The following is a 21,200-nucleotide window of genomic DNA, read 5'->3' on the forward strand; positions in this document are numbered from 1 at the left end:
AATGCATGATCAATTGTCAAACGAAAGTACGGTTGATATTCAAATGCATTCTTTCCGGGATATTGTTTTAGTGTTTGATGCTGCATTAACAAATATAAGTGTATATGAAATGAAAACACCAAAAAATAAACAACGGTTGCCATAGAAACCTATAAACTGTTAGATGCCCATAATATCACTTTAAGGAAGCAATATGTTGTTATGAGAATTTGTTTTTCAAATGAAGCAGACTTATTAAAACACCATTTTACGTAAAAAATTCTGATCGGAATTCATGGGCACTGGGAACATATTTTGACTTAATTTTAAGTGAGGCAAACAACAGGAGGGAAGCCAATAGTATTTGTTTTCCATATATATGCTATAAAAGAAACAAGGAGTGCAACTTCATTTGCCGAAACACTACACCATCTTTACTGTAAACCATGTAACTCGAACAATTTTTAACGAATCAACTACACACCGGTTGTTTTCGAAAGCTAATAAAATAATTTATCAGCTTCTATAGCCATTCTCAGCCATCGATGGTGTATATCTGGAATAAGTGCATCATGTCTAAAGTCAGATGTATTTACCATTACAATTTTTGATATTCAAGATATGTTGGTATTATATTAACATGTAAATAATGCCTTCGTCTGATGGCCAGTGTTTTTTTTGCAAATGATATGCATGTGCATGTATATATATATATATATATATATATATATATATATATATATATATATATATATATATATATATATATATATATATATATATATATATATATAAAATTTCTGTTTATGAAATTGCATGTAAGTTAATTGCAATAATAATGTTTTCATAATTAATGCCTCACCTTCTTTTCGGATTAAAGGAAACTGATTTTGACATCGCAGCACTAAAATTAAATAATATTAAATATCAATTATAGACCTATTCAAAATGTAATTTCACTTTGAAACATGTACAAAAATCATTGGTGCATTATTTCATTTTGTATGGCCCCGGATCGATAGATCGGGGATACAATGTATATTGTTTTTGTCCTGTCTGTCTGTCATTCTGTCCCAAAACTTTAACCTTGGGTAAAATTTGATAACTTTTGCAATATTGAACATAGCAGCTTGATATTTATCATGCATGTGTATCTCATGGAGCTGCGCATTTTGAGTGGTGATCCTTGCAAGGACCATATTAATTTGTCAGAATCATTCAGCAATGTTCAAAGTAATATAATTCAACATAAACTTGTTTAATTATTTGAATATTGACTTTTCACCATTCAAAATGAGCAGCTCCATGAGATACACATGCATGGTAAATCATGGGGGCATTGTGTTTCTGACAAACATATATTTTGATTAATTGTGTTATAAGTTCAAGCTATCATCAATTGTGTATTTTAATGATTACCTTGAAGTACACATGGTCATGTTGATTTCAGCATCTTGCTGGTCATCATCACTGTAAGCATATTGACAATATGTTTTTTTTTTAAATCAACATCATTTGTTTCAATAATTCAAATTTGTTGTTACATTTTAATTGTTTATTTATGCAATTGTTACTTGTATATGAATTGTCAAAATATTGTGTTTAACATGCACGTTCATTACTTTACCTGTTGACATGTTTAGATAAGAGATACTCTTATTTATAAATTGAAGTGTATTGGTTGTCTTAATAGTTCCATTTATTAAGTAATTACATCATTTGTGGTTATGCATATATGTTGAAAGAGTCGCTGTCATGATTTATTTATTTTAAATAAATGAATTTAAAAACAAAACAAATAAATTGTTCAAACACAAGACAACATTACTAATTTTGTTATTAACACTTGTATTTATATTAAGCAAATATCATTTATATACTTTATTTACACAAAATTATTATAGCATTATTTTAAGGCTAACATCAAAGCAATTCAATTATGGTATGCTACATTTACAATATGTCAATACGTCACTGAAAGAACTAATTGTAAGAGTAAATGTTCTAATTTTTGTATGCATTTTAATGTTACTTTAAACAAATTACCACATATCAGTCAATTGCAAAATAGAGGTGTCTAGGCTGCTGGGTCCAATACCCATTATGTCAACTCCCTCTTTTCCAATTACGTTCATCACAGCCTCAGTGAGGATTGTGCATTTTGAATTAAACGGAGGACTGCCTGTAATATTTTGAGTATTATACAATAATATGCACTCAACAAAACATAATAAAAAGCAAAACATAAACAGTACTAAGTGATACTTTGACAGGTGCACCATCAGGAGAGAACGTTTAATATAGCCTGTGATCCAATAACAAAAATAAACAGCAAAATAAGTTGATTGTTATTATAATTAAAATTTAACAGTTCTAGTAAGCTTTTTTTTTCAATTATGGTCACAAAGAAATGACTATATAATATTATTTATTGCCATTTTACAAAAAATATTGTTTTGACAAACTGCATTAATAAGTTATGTTTATAGAAGTTAATATTCAAATAATTAAACAAGTTTATGTTGAATAATATTACTTTGAACATTGCTGAATGATTCTGACAAATTAACCCGTTTACGCCTAGTGGAGTCTCCCATCCTTCTAAATTGGATCAATTTATTTCCAAAATTAGGGATGTCTAGTATATTTATTTCTATATTTAAAATATTTCTTACATTAATTTATTTAAGCAAACAGCCCAGACCCTGATGAGACGCCACATCATGCGGTGTCTCATCTGGGTCTACGCTGTTTGCCAAGGCCTTTTTTCTAGACGCTAGGCATAAATGGGTTAATATGGTCCTTGCAAATTGTATAGTTTCCATGTTATGCTTGTAATGTTGTTTTATATAAATTATTTAACAAATACATCAACTTCCACAACAATAAATAAAGTTGTTCCTTTTATACTTGGTAAAAGAAAACAGCCCTAGTTAAAGTTTCATACCAGTCAATGTCAGCATACGCTGATGATCCTGGTAGATGCCTCTTTGTGTAGATGTGAGGTTCTCCCATTTTTTCTCGAGGTCACTCCCTTTTCTGTGGGGCCCTGTACTATTGGCGTTAAATGTAGTCTCCACATTTGACCACATTTCCTTTTTTACAGAGCTAGAAATTTCTGAATAAAAGACAACACAGAACTTAAAATATATACTTTGTAGTGGGCTTTCTCTGATTTCAATGTCATGTTAACCCTCTCAGTGCGGGAACCGAATTTTGAAGGCCCGTGCAACCAGTTTGGATCCAGATGAGACGCCACAGAACGTGGCGTCTCATCAGGATCCAAACTGTTTGCTATTCTGATAGTATTCTTTGAAAAAAATCGAAGAAAATGCTAATTTTTGAAATTTAGCAGACGACAAATTTCCCAGCATGCAAAGGGTTAATGTTCACTTTATACTGTGTTTTTTATGTTTAATTTGAGGATATATTTCATTCTTTTTTCCAGTATTATATCCACTTTGATAAGATGCTTATCCTAATCAATAATATCATCAAAAAACTATTTAAATTTAATTTAAGTATTGCCTTTAATATGGGATACATAACAACATATTGTGTCAACACAATAAAAAACAATTGCTGTTGTTGTGAAACACAATGCCACATACTGCGCCACTTAAAGCCGTAAATGTGACCTTAGACATTATGTGATTACATTGACCTTTCACTACTCAAAATGTACAGCTTCTCGAGATATACATGAGATATCAAGTTGCTATTGTCAATATCGCAAAAGTTATGACCAAGGTTAAAGTTGTGGGACAGAATGACAGATAGACAGGCAAACATTTTGAAAAAACAATATACCCCCGATCATTCAATCCTGGGGTATAAAAATCAAATTAGATACAGGGTAATATACTTTATTTTGTGAAACGCATTGCAAGCAAACATTCTAATTGTTAGTTATTGTGCACTCAATGATATAAAAACAATTGTATCAAATGCAATTAGACATTGATAATATTAATGAACTTTCATAAATTGAATAACAACAATGGCTTAATAGTTAATACATAAACGTCAATACAACCATTTGTCTTCCCCAATTAGGAAAAGTACCTTACCCATTTGGAGAAATTAGTGCGAAAAATCCTGAAATTGGGAAATTTCGCTTCATGAAATCTTCCAATTGGGAATGATAGGGTTTTTTAATTGCTCAATGGTATCAAAAACAAAGTAATAATTTTATTTGTTAACTTGCAGATAATGCTCTTTTATGGAACAAAATTGATGGCATTTGCCTTTCTTTTGGGAAATTTTCAGACAGCAATTGTAGTTTTTCTTCATTTGGGAAAGTACCTTTTACGGGTACATTATAAAGCAGGGGAATAATCGCTGCCATAAAATACTTAATTATGTTCATACTTTAAAAGGCAGTCATAAAAAATATCTGCAATTAAAGTGTTTGGATGTTAAGGAATAAACTTATCGAAAGTAATTAATATACCGGTACGATAAAAAATTATAATAACACTTACGGCTGGTAAACCTATGTCTGTCCAGTTTATGCCTGGACATACCGAAGTTCATGTACTCTTCACCCATCAAATGAGCGAGGAGGGTGTTTTCTTGTAATGTAAAGTTGGGCGCTCGTTGTTTCGCCATTTTTTTCCAACTATCGTCTGCATTCACTTCCGTGTTTTTTCCAAATTTGTGTACATGTTTGTTGTTGATTAAGAGATTGACGACAACAGCATAAAATCGATACAGATATTTTGTGACAGCTGTTTCGACAGATGCCGGAAGCGTAAACCTCTTACATTATGCACTTTTTATATTATTTATTCATCATCTACACGTAATATTAAGATTTTTCTTATCAACACATTTGTGCGCTAATAACATTCCGCCATTTTGCAAGCACTTTTCAACGTCATGTTCTAAATATAGTAATATTTTTGGCTTGACGATTCCAGTTATAGAATTATTTTTAAACGAAAACGCATTTATTTTTCCTAAGTATTTAAGGACAAATCTTACCTTAGGTTCTACCTAAGGGACTTACTTAGTAAGAAAGTTAAGGAAATTTTTGCCTTAGGTAAATTCTTAGATAATTAAGGAAATTTTAGCTTATATATAAATTATACTTAGGTGGTTGGTGAATACGGGCCCAGTACCATTGATCCAGCAGTATTTCGATACCAGCCCTCGGAAATTGACACTCACGGAAAACATTTTGGTCGGACACCGTAGTGTCCAATAAAGCTTCATTTTCCGATCGTTTCAAACAGCAGAAACACAAAGATTACCTGACTATTCGTCATTTAAACGGTTATTTCCCATTCAATAAACATTAATGAATTGATACAAACGATGAGGCAAACGATGAATGCACAGCAATTTGTATTATGAAATCGGACCACGTTTTAAATAAATGTTTAACAAACACAGAAATTTTGCTTTTTCATACATATAGATTATTTTATACAAACGCCCTAACCAAAGCGTTTATATATGCAAAATCTTGTAATATTATACGAATGTTATAACACAATGAAATATGATTACCAACCAGAATATATAATAAACTCGTTTCCCACCAAAGGAAAAGCGGTTCATTGATAAGAGTCTATGGCTAAAACAATTAAACAATATGTAAAATGAATCACTTATAAATTATATTTATAGCATAGCATAGCATACCGTGCAATTGTTCAATTGGTTAAACAGAGCGCATTTAACCACAAGAGAGTCTTAAATGAGAATTGTTCTGCTTGTAAGAATCAGCGGCTTAATAGATAATGCGAATTATTGTGAAATTTTGAATTCATGATAATAAGCGGTTTATTTTGGATTCTCACATGTTAATAACGTTTTTGTTAATGTTATTGCGTGCTGTTTAAGTGAAACTTAATTTAGCAGCGCTGCTATATAAACACATATTTAGATGAATATATAGGGTATTGGTGAAGTGATTTCACGTACATTGAAACACAGCGGCATATCAAACACTGAGTGTATTTTATTCAGTGCATTCTTGGATTACCCAACACGAGTGTATTGTTAATATATTTTGTTTTTTCGAACATATAAGATGGGTTATTTCTGCGTTAGGAACAGGGTCTTGAAACGCTTGCTGCTGTCACTTTTCATATTAGGAAACGTGCAACCGGGTGCGTATAGTTACTTAGTTATTAATAATCAGTGTGTAACATGTACGATTTAAAACGCATCTATTAGTGATTTTGATTTTATTTATTGTGTGTAGCTTGTAAGCATATATATGAATATCAAACACACTTTCATTTTGCGTTTCTACTGACTAAATGTTCTTGTGTTAAATCGTTGATTTAAAATAATTCAACGGCAGTTTCTCAAAGAAAATAACCGCTAAGAGCCGTGACACGGTATAATTAAGCTTTCTGCGCGGATTTTTCATTGATATTAGCTGATTATTTTTTGTTTGCGATTCCTCTTATATATCATCATTTATTCCTTATTATAAAACATAAATATTCATGTTTGGAATTGGTAACTAACACGCAAATTTATATCGAGGTAAGTTGCATCATTTAAATGATCTATGTTAAATTTCACTGCTGAAAAAAGGTAGTAAAATACATCTTACATTCAATTCGTGTATTACGTACATATTCTTTTTCTGAATTCATCAATTTCGTGAAATGAAAAATAAAATAATCTGTGCATTGTTTTGAAACATTCGGTAATATGTTTTACTATTAAGTCTAGTGTGCGGGAAAGGACTTAAAACTACCATGGTATTAATTTGCATCTTTTCGTTTATTTTGACTATAAACTATTGCTCGTGAAAGCAAATTATCAACGCAAATACATAAGGCAGATATTTAAGGGAAGGATCTGAAATGCAATCGATTGATAATAAAATGTCAGCGATCAAGAGTAGTGATTTGTGGGAGCGTGTGACACTTTTATCAGGTTTTAATGCATATTTAACGTGGATTTGCTTTTTAAATGCGGGTTATTTTACCACCAACAATGCAAAATAGCACATCAAACCATTCATTACATTTAATTATACCGTTAACACATGTTTATCCGTTATACTTGGCCAACGAAAATCAATTTTTGAATAGTTTGCAGACTAATGTGAGTATTGAATTTCAAGTGGGGACATTTGATTGCCATAATTTAAGAAAACATTCTACATTTTAATGTTTGAATATTGACATAAGTAATTAAATGCAATAAACATGACACAAGACTACACTGTTCATTTCACGACTGAATTTTTAGGCGATGGTCTTGAATTAATTGATAGATAAATCCGGCCTTAGAAAAAGGCAACATCCGTCAGTATTAATGGTGGCTAAATGAGCTGTTCTTATGCGTTTCTACGTAATATAAAGATAAATAGCCGTAGCCGTGGGAATCAACGATTGATTGAACGCAAGTCATTGGTGTTAAATATTGACATGACTACTAGTTTATGTGTATACAATATAAATCAAATTAACTTGACGACAATCTAAATAATGAAATGAAACTTTTCGGGCAGAAACAGAAACTCTTTGTATATAAATGACCCAAATGAATTAATAACACCAATTGTTTCGTTAAAAAAGTTTGCTTTAACGTAAGCAACGCTTTTTCACTTTATCATATGCTTGAGGTATTCAAAAATATATATTTGAATTCCTGTGTAGATTGTAAGACGACGATTGATGAATATTTTGGTTCGGAATAAATATAAGCAGAAATATTGCTTAAATGTTTCTAAACCTATCCCGGGTGTACATGTATAATGTTTTGTAGCTGGTATACTGGCTTACATGGGGTTTTAGTCCCATGAGACTTATGGGATATACCAAACTACATGAAGCATTTTATACATCCCACTACACTCAACACAATACTAGTAATTTATACCAGAAATAAATGCATGTCAACCGATTAAAGCAGCGATCCAACTTGTTACTTGGATGACATTTCAGATTTAAATGATACACACTAGACTGGCCAATGTCGTCTTACAAGCTGTTTAACACTATTGATCATATACAAACACTGCAGTGTACCAGTGGTGCACTATAAACAGGCAGAAGCGTTGGTTATCGTTCCTTGCGTAGTAAAGCATACGCTCCTAGCATTCGTCGTTTGCATACTTTTACTGCAGGTAGTGCAACATGCAGTGGTTATCGTTCCTAGCGTAGCTAAGCGCATACTGACTTGCCAAACTTGCTCTGTAACATTAGTTGTTAACGCTCACAACTAAAAACAACAATTCTCAAAATTACAATTACACATTAAACTGAGTTAGAACGTAAACAAATCCTATCCATGTTAGAGGAAATCGCATTGCTTATGTACCATGTTTATATATTACTGGTTGATACGGATACATTCGATTACTCTTCAACTTGCAGGTTGATTTTTATTTGACGGAATTGTCGTCGACGATAATAATCTGATAACGTTAGGTCATTCTATTAGATTTAATACCAATCGAAAACTGTACATTTTATTAAAATATTATCTGGCGATCAAATAATTATCAAATCTGCAACTTAAGGCAGAAATATTTCTTCTTTTCGTTAAATGTGATACCAGTGACCATGGATTATCGCGCTTCGAGCAAATTGTAAGCTTACATGTGCAATCTGCAGAGTTAGTATTTGTCCGCTTTGCGTCGTTGCTCGTCTGTTGTGGGTCGTGCGAATTGCAAAAATAAATAATTAAAACGACACCTCCCCCTAACAAGCTGTGCCGAGTTAAAAATAAACTTTCAAACAACTATCCAATAATCCTTAGTTGACCCTTTTTTATTCAAAGTTGTTCAAATTGTATCGGTCAGGTTTTAATATGTGGTATGTAACATGATATTATAGTCGTCTTAAGCCATACCAATCGAATTTCAACCACACTCCTGGTGTCACATGTTTTCCGAAGACTAACATTAAATAATTTTAACAATCTTCTCCTAAAAACCACACGACTCAGTTTTTGGTTTTGGAATGTAAAACTGCATGGCACAATTGTACATGAAACCGTGCATTAAGCATGACGTGGGAACATCTTTGTACGCACATAAGTACGATATGTTTGCATTTCAAATGGAAATTAATATTCGTTTTCTGTCAATGAATATAACTGATATAACATAAATAGTACTAGTTAACTATATTATGTGTATTTAAAATTTCTGAGAAAAATGAATTGCATTGAAAAGTCAGTGCAAATTATACGCCTACGTATCTATGAGACATACGTGTTATATCACAATTACAAACACGCATTCTTAGTAATCAAATGATCATGTTTTTCATTTTTTAGATTTTTTCTGTAGACGGCATTAATTTCACAAATAACAAAATAATAACTAATAACTTTAAAAATGTTTAACACTTGAACTAAATGGTTTTGTTAAGAAAACTTTTTGCATTGGCACTAGTATCATTAGTTCACATGCGATTTATTAAATTCTGGTTGAAGTCACGCTTCTCTCGATTTGTTGTTTTTTCTTTCGTAAATTATAGATCATTTGCTCGTTCAACATTCAAACACGGTCAACTGCAGACACGTCGTTTGTACATTAATAATTGAAAGAAATATAATATCATGGTAGTATAAATGGTTTTTTGTGCAAGTATTTATGCATTGCATACACACGAATTCAGATTGATAAAAATTACAAATAATTCAGATTTAAAAGTGTATTCGAGTTGTTACTTTTTACAATTGCTGGCACAGTAAGTAGGTATGCAGAACTGACTATATGAAACGTTAGTGTAAATATGTATATGTTTGTCTTATTTTCTTTATAATACGGATATTCTAAATTGTCTTAAATTCAGTTTTTTCATGTGCGAGGGAAAGGTTGTTTTACGTATTAAATATTATCTGAACTATAAGTGTGTGTTAAATTTTATCACGTGTCAAAAGGAAAGAAATATGATGTGTACAGTTCAATATTTAGAGCTTTGTGATTTTCTAGAACATTAATAAGACAAGACATACAGGTGATTAACCATAATCTTAATGAAAATGCAGTAAGCTTAGCCAAACTTTACTTGGTTACATTTTCTTTCAATATTCAAGTAATAACCCAGTTAAATAAGGATATTCAATGACAGAAATGTACGTAAGTGCTTCGCGATTTATTTTATTCTTCAAAATGTAGTACATTAGTATGGTGATTATACTATAGAAAACATGATCGAACGCTCAACCTGGACAACCAAACAAAACGTAAAGTACATTTATCAATATGCATAATAAAAGTCGGTAAAGTAAGTTCAAACAACTATGTGTACTCCTTAAAAGGAACTAGACATATATCTGTTTCTGTTGGTCCTTCTTATAACAATAGGAATTGATTTTAGTTATCTATTGTTTTATTTTACTCCGAATTGTTAATTTGAAACTGTGTGTGAGGAATGAAAGTTCTCTATTTATTAAAACAGAAATATTGTTCAAGTAATGTGTTTCGGGCTGTCCCTTATTTTATGCCACTTTTGCATGCATTTAGTCCATATAAATCCGATGAGTTAGTTTTGTAGGAAATACTTCGGGTAATAGAACCACCAATTGAAGAATGATTAATTACTAAATATTTTCCAAGAAAACAACGTCTCAGTATCTGGTATTAAAAGATGCATTACATGTATTGCACTCAATCTTGTTCATTACTAATACTGGACATGTACAGAACTAGTTCTTATAAAGGCTTACATTAACTACTTCATGAACTGTTTATGTCAGAGTATTAATGTCATCAGAAAGGATTGATAAGGATCGATTACCAAAAAAAAACTTTGCAATAACCATTCTTTATAATGAACATCCTTAAGTGTGAATGGACTGATGTGCATGTGCAAAAATAACGATACGCACATTCGTGTTGTTCTATCATTTAACACACTTAGCGTTTCGAGCTGCCGTAGAGACAAATATACTGATTTGTTTGACAAACGAACAAGGTATATATGTTTTAAGAAAAGAGTCTTTAATAGATTAACACCGGTCAGGATATTACTTGTGAACTAAAATGTAATTTCTAAATGGAACACATGGAAAATTATGGAATGTATCCCGGGACTTTTCGTACTATTATGTAGATCTACAGCCCTCAGTCCATAGCAATAGTTTCATAAAATATCCGTAGATATATTAAATGATGTGTTAACCTATTTTCCTTTGCGTTTTTGAATCAGAAATTATATGAAAAAGATTAAACCCTCAACGTCACCTGCGATTGTTTGCAGCAACTAACGTATAATTGAAATTTAAATGATGAAATATAAAACATGAGTTTACATTTGGTATAAACTGTCTACACATAAAGACGTATACGTTAATATTTGACTCTATGGTGTTGTGATCAGACCCCCGATCTGCAACTGAACATACATTATTTAATTGCAATGAAGTATTGTAGTAAAAACCAATACGTCCACGTTTATAATTTGCGTTTTATTCCCATATACTAACATTTAGTTGTGAGTCCGGTCCGTAAGTGATTTGTATTTGAGTATAAACATATATGTATAACCAATTGCAATATGAACACGAGTTGAAACAGTGCATAAACATTAAATGAGGACCACAAGTCACATTGACATAAGTTCCTGGTTTAGAAAATTATGTTTATTCCTTCGGCAAGTATTTACACGATTTTTTTTAAAGTGTTTATAAGACATGGCAGCGTGGCATAGATAAATTTAAATGTTAACATTCTTGGCAGTTGCATTTGCTTTGTTAATACAATTGATGACTGTTATAATCGGTGTAATTGGTGAACTGTTCTTGTCTGATTACCGAAATCGATAAGTCGTTATCAATTAGCTTTATTATTCGTGTCCGCTTTTCATGTTTCTTTTTGTCTTATGATTCATATCGTACCAATTAGGTTGATGTTCTTTGGCGAAAAATGCTTAAAATAATTGCCATCGAATAACTTGTGACTTAAAATATTTTAATATTTTTCATGTTCAAAGTTACATTCCAAAAATAAACATATGCAAGATGAATATGTATTGTTTTTATTATTACTTTAATCAGCAATTAAAATTAAATGGCCCTGCATGTTTCAATTTTTTTATCGGAAAAAAGGCTAAAAAGGATGTTTGGTGTTTACAAGAATTTATCTTCAGATAATGTATCGGTAGTGTCATTGATTCAATCTTTAATAGCTCGTTAATGACAGTGAACACCTACTGACCAACAGAGACCAAATGAAACTAATGTGTACCCTTACAACATGTTGCATTATTCGTGTTCGTATTTAAAATGTAATTATTATCTTTATTGTACATGTTTAATGCTGATGTTCAGATATTATTATTCAAATTATGTTGATTGGAGTATTTACCTTCACTGCACTTTTTATGTTTTGTAATGTAGGAAAAAGAATATGCATCGCACGTAAAATTTATAATTGCGAATTATTACTGGAGTATGTCTTTCATCTAAATGTTATGTGAAGTGTATTGTGTATTGCGCTCTTAATAAAGCTCTTTGAACGTAGTAATACATGTACCCGGTCAGCTGCTGAGCATACTATCAAGCCAAATGCGAAAATGTTTGTTTAAGCGTTATTTTGTTTTAATTTTATAGTTCTTCAACATGTTCATACATTAAAGAAAGTTAATTGTAGAGATCACTCCAACACACGTCAACACAATACATTTAACAAAACAATACAATAATAGAAAAGTACGGCATTATGTTTTTGATTTTGAATATTCAAGTACTCGTTTCGAATGTGTGCTTTTTATTTCTTTTAGCCATACTTTGACAGGTATATGTTCGTGTTTTTTTTTAGATTTTGAACCCTACACATCTATTTTAGAATGCAAAAACGCGCTTTCTACTCCTTACTGTACTGCTCTTCGTGAACAGAATACATATTATCTTTAACTGGCACTGTAAACTGCCTAGGGGCCTAAAATATTGTGCACATATGAGTTAAAACATATTCTTCTGTTTACAACATCTCTTGAAATGAAGTGATGTGCTGTTGTAGTTATTAAACCAAAGGTCTGACGTTGGTGTTGTATGTATTATTTTCTGTATTAATTTACAATGCTTGTCAAATGAAGAGTTTGCATGTCTACGGTTTTAAAACGTGAAATCGTCCTATTTAAAAACTAAACTACGAATTAATCAATTGTTTCACTCTTTGTATCTTAAACATGTAAATAGTTATCTCCTTAAATATTTACCTATTCCATTTTATTTGGACACATTGTTTTCACCCTGTTTATGCTCTTACAATTAAGTATAATGAATGCATGCAGCCCATTAAGTTCGACTCTCCAGCAAATGATCAGCTTAGTTCAGGAACTGTGGTTTACATTTCTAAGTTCTTTATTATGTGGCTATATCTTTCTCGTAATTTATTTCTGTCTTTCTCGCTTCTTACGACCCAATGGCATGCATAACGAATATAAAAATGCCGATGTGGTATACCTAGTTTTGTAGGAATGGCATCGTGTAATAAGGCCAAACCATTTTGGATATTAAGGTACGTTATTTTGTCGAACAAAGTGCACGTTATAGATACAAATATAAAGTCAGTCAGAAATTTTTGGATTCGCGCGCTTTACATGAATGAAATTATTTCATTCAAATATCTACATAATTTATAGATTTGTTTTGTATGCTTTAATCATTAATAATTTAAAAAAATGAGAATGGTGTTATCACTTGTTATTAAATATAAATATAAGTGTTATTTAATCAGAAAACATGGAGCAAACATAACATAATAAGGACATGTGTATACATGATAATATTTCACCTTTTTATCAATCATTAATGGCTCAAGTATGTTTCTATAAAAAAGCGTCCCTTATAAATATTTTAGGACATTGACAAAAATGTATCCAATTACAATTAGTATATAACATTGACATGTTTGGATTTCCCTTTTATCAATTTGTAATATTATAAAGTATTTGCTGGTCTTGACATGCTTAACAGATCATGTAGTTCTTGTAATTCGGTTGAGGAAACAAATGCTTCATATATTTAAATAGCAAATGTTCCACCTTGTTGGATACGTTTGTTAAACATAAGTATTCATTTCACATCGTCACACATTTTCAAGCAGGTTTGGGTGCATATGTGTCGTCAGCACATGTGGGGAATATAAATACTGTATGAACTAGAACTCAACAAAACAACACCACGTTTAATTATTACGTTTTCACAACAGGGGACTAAATATCAGCATGGCAGGTTGTTTTCCATCGTTTTCGTCGCGTGCATCATCTTATATGTAGCAACCATGTTGGGTAAAATTATGAAGTCCGAGACATATCCTTGATGAAACCTTCCATAAGAAGAATAATGATTTTATTAATATAGTTTTTCCTAGTTGAGTTATTGTTTATCATTTTATATATGATATTGTGTTAATGCCTACTTTATTACATTTGAAATCTTCCCAAATTGCTATGGATATAAGAACCATATATCATCACTTATTAGTAAATTGCACTACAAATGTCACCGATAGACATGGCATAATATGGTTTAATCATAAAAATGTTTATATAAAGTTAATAACTTTGTATGCCCGTATATTTGTAGAAGTAAAATACAGTATCACATAATTTATCATTATTTCGTTCGTTTTAAATCACGTTTTAAACCGAAAAAATGGGCAATATTTTGCCTAAAAATTGTTACACGATTGTTTTAAGTTGTGAAGAGAACTGACCGATAACTTGGGGCGATATATAACAAGTTGAATTTAATAAACCGTTTTTATTCAACAGTTTATGTAAAAGGCCTATTTTAAAGAATGTCTTGGAGGAATTCTATGGGAATTCAAACAGCACACAATTGTGTGATCGTTTCTAGCAGCTTAATCATCAATGGTATACTGCACATTTTCCTTTTGGCCACTTATGATAAGCGTCGCTGTACTGTGACCTCGACGGGGTGCCAATTAACATAGGTATGGTACATGAATTTGGTAGTGCATTTCAACAGTTCTTCACTTGACCCTTTGAGATATGTTTTTTTCAGTTACAAGAGAATACGTGACCATTTACGTACGAAGACTTCCGTACTTGTCTGCAAAATAGAGTACTAAAATGATGAACGCAAAAAATCAATCGTGTTATTCAGGAACATCTGCTAAATAACGCAGACCAAGTAGTTGTGTTGTTTTTTGCATGTATTTTGATGAGAATGTTCAATTGATTTTTGTCTCTTGCTCCACTCGCCAGTCTTAGGTTTGTCTCTGAAATGATTCGTAGGTTGCAGAGGAAGAAGTCCTCTGTGTATGGAAGTCTACAGCTATCGTTAAACTAACTATTTTAATCTTTTGATAATAAAACATATTCACGAACACAAAACAAGTAAGCCGTCTTTAAAGATCACCTGAAGAATTCTGACTTAAAATTCATATATTGTAAAGGAATACCAAATAACAGTGAAATAAAAAACAAAAAAATAAAAAAATAAATTTATAGGTAAAAAAACAATGACTTTGATGATCGGTAGTTTCCGTAATGCGTTCGGCAATTTCCGCCGCTATTTTCCGACGTAGTCGGGCATCAATGCGCGTGATCCAGAACGACCTCCATTGTTATTTACCGTTACGCAAATTTCCCCCACAACGTCAATGTTTACAGGACTATGTTGATCGTTTTTTTTGCATTTTATATATTTTCTATCTACGCTGAGTTGATAACGATTCGAATTGTAACGTGACATTGCGATTCGACGTGTAATAGGATGGTGCAGTGTGCAGCGCTTGGATGCAATGCTCGTCCTGAAAAGGGGAAGAAAGGATTTTTCCGCTTCCCAAAGGACGAAAGTATCAGGCAAAAATGGACCCTAGCAGTAATTTCACGACGAATTTCGATAAAGCTTTGCATTAAACATTTTGAGGACAAGTGTTATGTCCACTCCCCGAGTTAGTTGCAATAATTCAACTCTAAGCTTTATAGCCCAATGGGCTGCTTAGAGTTGCAATGCGCTCAATCTTGTCCATGGGTGCAAAATTGTATCAACAATTCAAGGGTTAAAGAACACTGAAACTGCAAGAACTTATTAAAGTTTACCTATCTAAACCACAAACTCATCCAAATGGTACCATTAAAGCAAGAAATAATTGATTTGGTTGACTTAGGTTTTGTTTTGTAAGCTGTATCCGCCAAATTGGAAAATTGACCCAATATTGCTTAGGTCGCAGTACACCAATATTTTGCACGTCGGGTAATGTGCTCCAGCCTATAAAGTCGATAATGATGTGGTTTTCGATACAGAATACACTGTGTCAAATTTAAACATAAACATGTCAGCGAGAAAAGTGTGTTGAAACATCGTCGTGTTTTCATAGGGTGCATGCAAAGGATAACATCCGTAGGTTGCTATTCAGGTAAATTTAACATGTTTATGAAGTTTATTCATTATTTTCCTCAATTTGTCTCGAACGACGCCTGTTTAGTGAAGCGCACGGATTCGCTGCGCTGAACTGCAACCATGTTTATGAAGGGGTGCATATGGACTTCCAGAGCCGCCATAGCAAAAATTATCAAAGGCTCTGGGAGTCCGTTTATATGGACTACCCCGCGAGTGGGATGGCGAGTGCGGGCTTAGGGCTGAGACTTTTGCTACTTCCTGATGCAGTACCAACTCTGTTCCCTGACACGGACAACTTCAAGGCTTTGCGGCCGAAAGCCCTAAAGCCCGACAAGTTAGGACCATCCAAAGGAAAGCGGGACACATATGGTGCTTTTACCAAGAGGAATCGTAAAACGGTAAGAACTAAATATATATGTTCTTTCAAAAGGCTCAAACACTGACAATGTTTACGAAATTATGTTGAATAAAAAAACATTGTATGTACTAAGAATATGTGGCAGCCTGTAAAAAAAGTTACTGGCAGTACGACAAGAGTTAATTTTTCATTTTAAGTGTTTTGGAAGACATGAGTTTGAGTTCGACACATGACAATCTTCCTTTTATCCACCGCTCATAATTTAAAGCAGTTGCTGATCAACTTGATCAAGTCTTATTTTATACCAAATTTTCTATTATTAAATTTCCATTAATAATTTGTTGCTTACCTTTTTATTTTTAATAATGTGAAAAAATGGACTTTTTACTGTTCATTATGCTTCTTTTGCAGAAATTGCCTTACTGAAATCGAGTGTAGGACATTAGCTCTCTAGGACATTAGCCCCTAGGACAAAAGCCCCTTGGACATTAGCCCCCTAGGACATTTGCCCCTTAGGACATTAGCCCCTACCTACTTTTACATTCATTTTTAAGGTATTTAATTTCATTTTTTTAAATAAATGGAGTTCAAAGAAAAAAATAGTAAAGAAATTGTAAAAAAACAACACTGAAATGTACGCGTGTGGTACAAGCTATATATTGTTTGTATTTACATATGAAATTAAAAAAAAATGAAATAAAATGCTTACTTTAAATAAAAACGTTTTGAACGTTGTACATGTAAAACACCTGCGGTCTAATGTCCTAGCGTGCACTTTTTGAAGGGGCTTTTGTCGTACGGGCTTTTGTCCTAGGGGCTAATGTCCTAGGGGCTAATGTCCTAGAGGGCTAATGTCCGTACCCCACTGAAATCAAGTTCATATTAAGAACTGCAAAAATCCATTCAGATGACTTCCTTTTGCTTATTCTGAAATAAAGATGATACACTAGAAATAGTGTGCCATTTTACTGTGTTTTGTTTTATTTGGCGGATTTTCTTTTCTATGATATATGTATGATTAGTCAGTCAAAAATGTCTGGACCAAAAAAAGTACCCTTTCACTGTTAACAGAATAATTGAACTAAAATTTACCCTTTTATTTTTATATTTTACACAAATGCAATTTAAATATTATGTTTTGTTTTCTGTTTCAATGTTTACAAATACACATGTTTTAGTTATAATTGTAAGAAATATGTACTTTAATAAGAAAATAAAGTGTTTGTAGATTTTCTTCCCCCGTGGGGTTTTGACGGGAGATCCCGTCAATCTCCCATATCCATTAAACTCCAACGGGGTTTCACGGGAGACCCCGTCAAACTCCCATTTTAAATAAACCCCAATGGAGTCTGACGGGGGCCCCCGTCTAACTCCAATTGGAGTGACCGGAGAAGGGAGGGGGGGGGGGTCAGACTTCAATAAACAGTTTATACCCATTGCAATATATTCCATTGTATAAATAGTAAAGACACCAAACTTTATTAAATAATTGATGTTTTCTTTTAAAGGTGTCAAAATCAATTATTGAATTTTCTTAACTCAGTACGTTACGTTGAATAAAATGTCTTTTTGTAAGAGATTAGACCCACATATTGATATTTCTGGAAATATGAATTTTAAACGTTCCATAATTTTGAAAGACTCAATGTATAAATAATAAAGTGACTTATCTCGAAAATATATTACATTTACCTTTTGATAATCCAAACATTGCTTTTATCCATTACTGTGATGATAAATACAATCCAGAAAGACAATAACATTGGAAACATACTTATTGTCATTCGGAATTGTATTATTGTGTTGTTTATTCCCGTTAAACAGTTTTTGAAGTGTTTTGCTTGAAATTTTGGGTCCGTCTATAATGCGTATATGACTCATATTCGCGAATATGAACGAAACGAGCGAATATGATCGAATATTGGCAATATTGATGCTTTTTCAGCAATGTTTTTATCAACAAATTACAGTTTAATGTAAAATATAATTAAGACTTTTAACATAAATAGAGCAATTTTCTAGCCAGTATCATGTTTCGAACTCTAAAGTCATGTTCGCAAATATGAACATTGTTTTTAGGCTACACACGACCAACAATATAACCACGACGACTCCACAATACATGGTTTACAGTAAACTCGTACCTAAGTCAACTCGCATGGTAGTCAACTCGCACGTTGTTTTGTCAACTCGCACGGAAGTCAACTCGTACCTAAAAGTCAACTCGCACGGTAGTGAAACTATTGATGTGTTAATGGGTTCTAAATGAGTTATTTATGCATAAACACAAATGAGAAATACTTTCAGAGTTTAGTTCAATACTTTTTATTGCAATATTTTCACAAAATAACACATTTTTTTTAACAAATTGTGTTTACACCACGTTACATTATCGGCACATTATAACAGACAGTACAAGTACTTTTTAAAATATATTTTTTAAACTATTATTTTAATTTTAATTAAAATATTAACACACATTATCAAAGCTTTATCATGTACACAAGTAGACATTTATCTATATACTTTTATTTTAATATTTATTTCAATATTTACATACAGTATCAAAGCTGTACAATATGTACACAAGTAGACATACATCTATATACTTTTATTTTAATATTTATTTCAATATTTACACACATTATCAAAGCTTTACAATATGTACACTAATATTGTAATTTAATGAATAGGACATAAAGACTGATAGAACTATAAATTATTAAGAATTTAATATTTGTCATAAAACTATTAATGAAGATCCCGTTACCTATGGAAAACTTATTGCGCACACAATTATAAGTAAAAAACCAAAGACCTATAGAATACACAGATTGGAAACTTCGCGCCTAATCGGGCTATCTCGCGGCGGGGTCACGTGGTCGAGAAACTGATAAGAACACTTTGGATCAGTAGACGATTTATTCCATAAATCAATCGGAGGAGTCCGAAGATAGCCGATGTATCACGATTGCGATAAGATAGCGTCGTGTCCAGAAGCAACGGCTACGATTATCGAGCAAAGTTATGCGAAAATGTTACGGCGCTATAGAATGGCGGCTGTAACTTGGTCAATAATCATCCGATTTTTATAAAATAAAGTTTCATAGAAACATGAGTAATTATGCTTTTACAAAATCTCGATTCTATTAACCTAAATTAAAAAATTTGTATGCCGCGATCGTTGAAGTAATAGCGCTATAAGAATTTCCAAATCGCGGCGAGAATGCCGTTGAATAATTTATTTGAAAGGCTTTTGCTGATAAAATTTTCTTGTATACATTTTTAATTCAAACATTTAAAACCTTATAAAATAATATTATTTCAAAACGGATATATATATATGTGGACACATAGATCTAGGTCTCTGATAAAAACAACATTACAGTATAATAAATGCTATGATCGTTCGATCCAAAAACGGTTTCAGTTAGTCTTATTTCAATATTGATTCTGTGGATTTTTTCAATTTTTTAATTCTCTATTTTTTATTTAGATCTCATTCATGAGTTATAGGTTATTAAAGTTTGCCGATATTTGGCGAGCTGCCTATCTCTGTTATCTATGTCTCTGATAAAACTAATCACTGCTGTGTTGTTTTTTTCATCCTTTCCATTTGTCTTTTTTATATGTCTGTCAAATACAGGGCATATTGGAGCTTTAGGCTCGATATGGCTCCATTGGTCATTGTCGGCTCGGGTACTACTTACGTGTACCCCGGGTACTCTTAAGTATACTTACATGTACCCCGGGTACGGTAAATATACTAAATCGTACCCATGGAAATTTAAAGCTTAATCGGTCGTTGTCGGCTATTTTTTTAAATTACATATATTCACATTTATGTCAATTTTCTGTAAAATGGCCTCTATATTATCGAAGGGATTACCTATGTCATGCCTGGGGTCAGGCAGCTTCCAGTACTTTGGCCGGAGTATTAGTCTTTTACAATATCACCTATTCACATGAAACTTCATATATGGATAGATCTCACTGATGAGAAGTTCAATGCACAAGAACTATAGCTATAGCCCCTGCATTACTTTATTTATCTCACGTTTTTATTGTCCGGGTCATAACGTAATTACAATAAGACCCATTGACATCAAACTTCGAAAAAAGGTAGGTTGTGGTGTATAGAAGTGCAGCGTTCAACAATCATAAGTCGAGAACTCTGGCTTGCATATTTCACAAGGATATGCCTTTGTTGGTTTCACATTTTTTCTTGGTTTCTTGTTTTCCTGAAACTACTAGTTCATGATTGAAAATTAAGTTTTTATTACATTTAGAAAGGAACTCATACTGCTTATATGGGTTATATCAAATATTTCAGTTGTGTGTGGGATTTTTTATTTTATACACAATAATGAAAAGTGATCTAAGTCCTTGGTGTTATATGTCTGTTTGTTTAGAGGGAAAACGACAGCACATGAACCAACGTCTGGGATATCATATCCTTATCAGAAAACAAAACAGTTAATAACTGAAACTGCAAATATAACTCAAATGTATTCAAACATCATCGATTCTATTGGAGAAGTGGTGTTGGTGTTGTGTC

At 32.3% G+C, this 21,200-nt stretch overlaps 2 protein-coding genes across 2 annotated transcripts in view; one reads left to right on the forward strand and one right to left on the reverse strand.

Moving 5' to 3' along the window:
• Positions 1 to 21,200, forward strand: part of LOC127850412 (uncharacterized) — a 118,197-nt gene that overhangs the window by 63,875 nt on the left and 33,122 nt on the right. The window lies entirely within an intron of this gene.
• On the reverse strand, positions 1,302 to 4,689 carry LOC127850413 (uncharacterized). The gene is made up of 4 exons (XM_052383440.1): positions 4,464 to 4,689; positions 2,927 to 3,097; positions 2,026 to 2,161; positions 1,302 to 1,449 (listed from the first exon to the last, which is right to left on the reverse strand). Exons 1-4 carry the CDS (start codon positions 4,588 to 4,590, stop codon positions 1,395 to 1,397), a joined length of 489 nt encoding a protein of 162 aa, XP_052239400.1. The 5' UTR covers positions 4,591 to 4,689; the 3' UTR covers positions 1,302 to 1,394.

This window comes from Dreissena polymorpha, chromosome 11, assembly GCF_020536995.1.
Source record: "Dreissena polymorpha isolate Duluth1 chromosome 11, UMN_Dpol_1.0, whole genome shotgun sequence".
NCBI classification, from domain to species: Eukaryota; Metazoa; Mollusca; class Bivalvia; order Myida; family Dreissenidae; genus Dreissena; species Dreissena polymorpha.

Excerpts from the sequence above, each read along its gene's own strand:
- LOC127850413 (XM_052383440.1), bottom strand. The coding sequence starts at position 4,590 with ATGGCGAAACAACGAGCGCCCAACTTTACATTACAAGAAAACACCCTC. Across the intron at positions 2,162-2,926 it reads GCGTATGCTGACATTGACTG|GCAGTCCTCCGTTTAATTCA; the intron begins GTATGAAACTTT and ends AAAATATTACAG. Across the intron at positions 1,450-2,025 it reads TTGCAATTGACTGATATGTG|TGATGATGACCAGCAAGATG; the intron begins GTAATTTGTTTA and ends ATATGCTTACAG.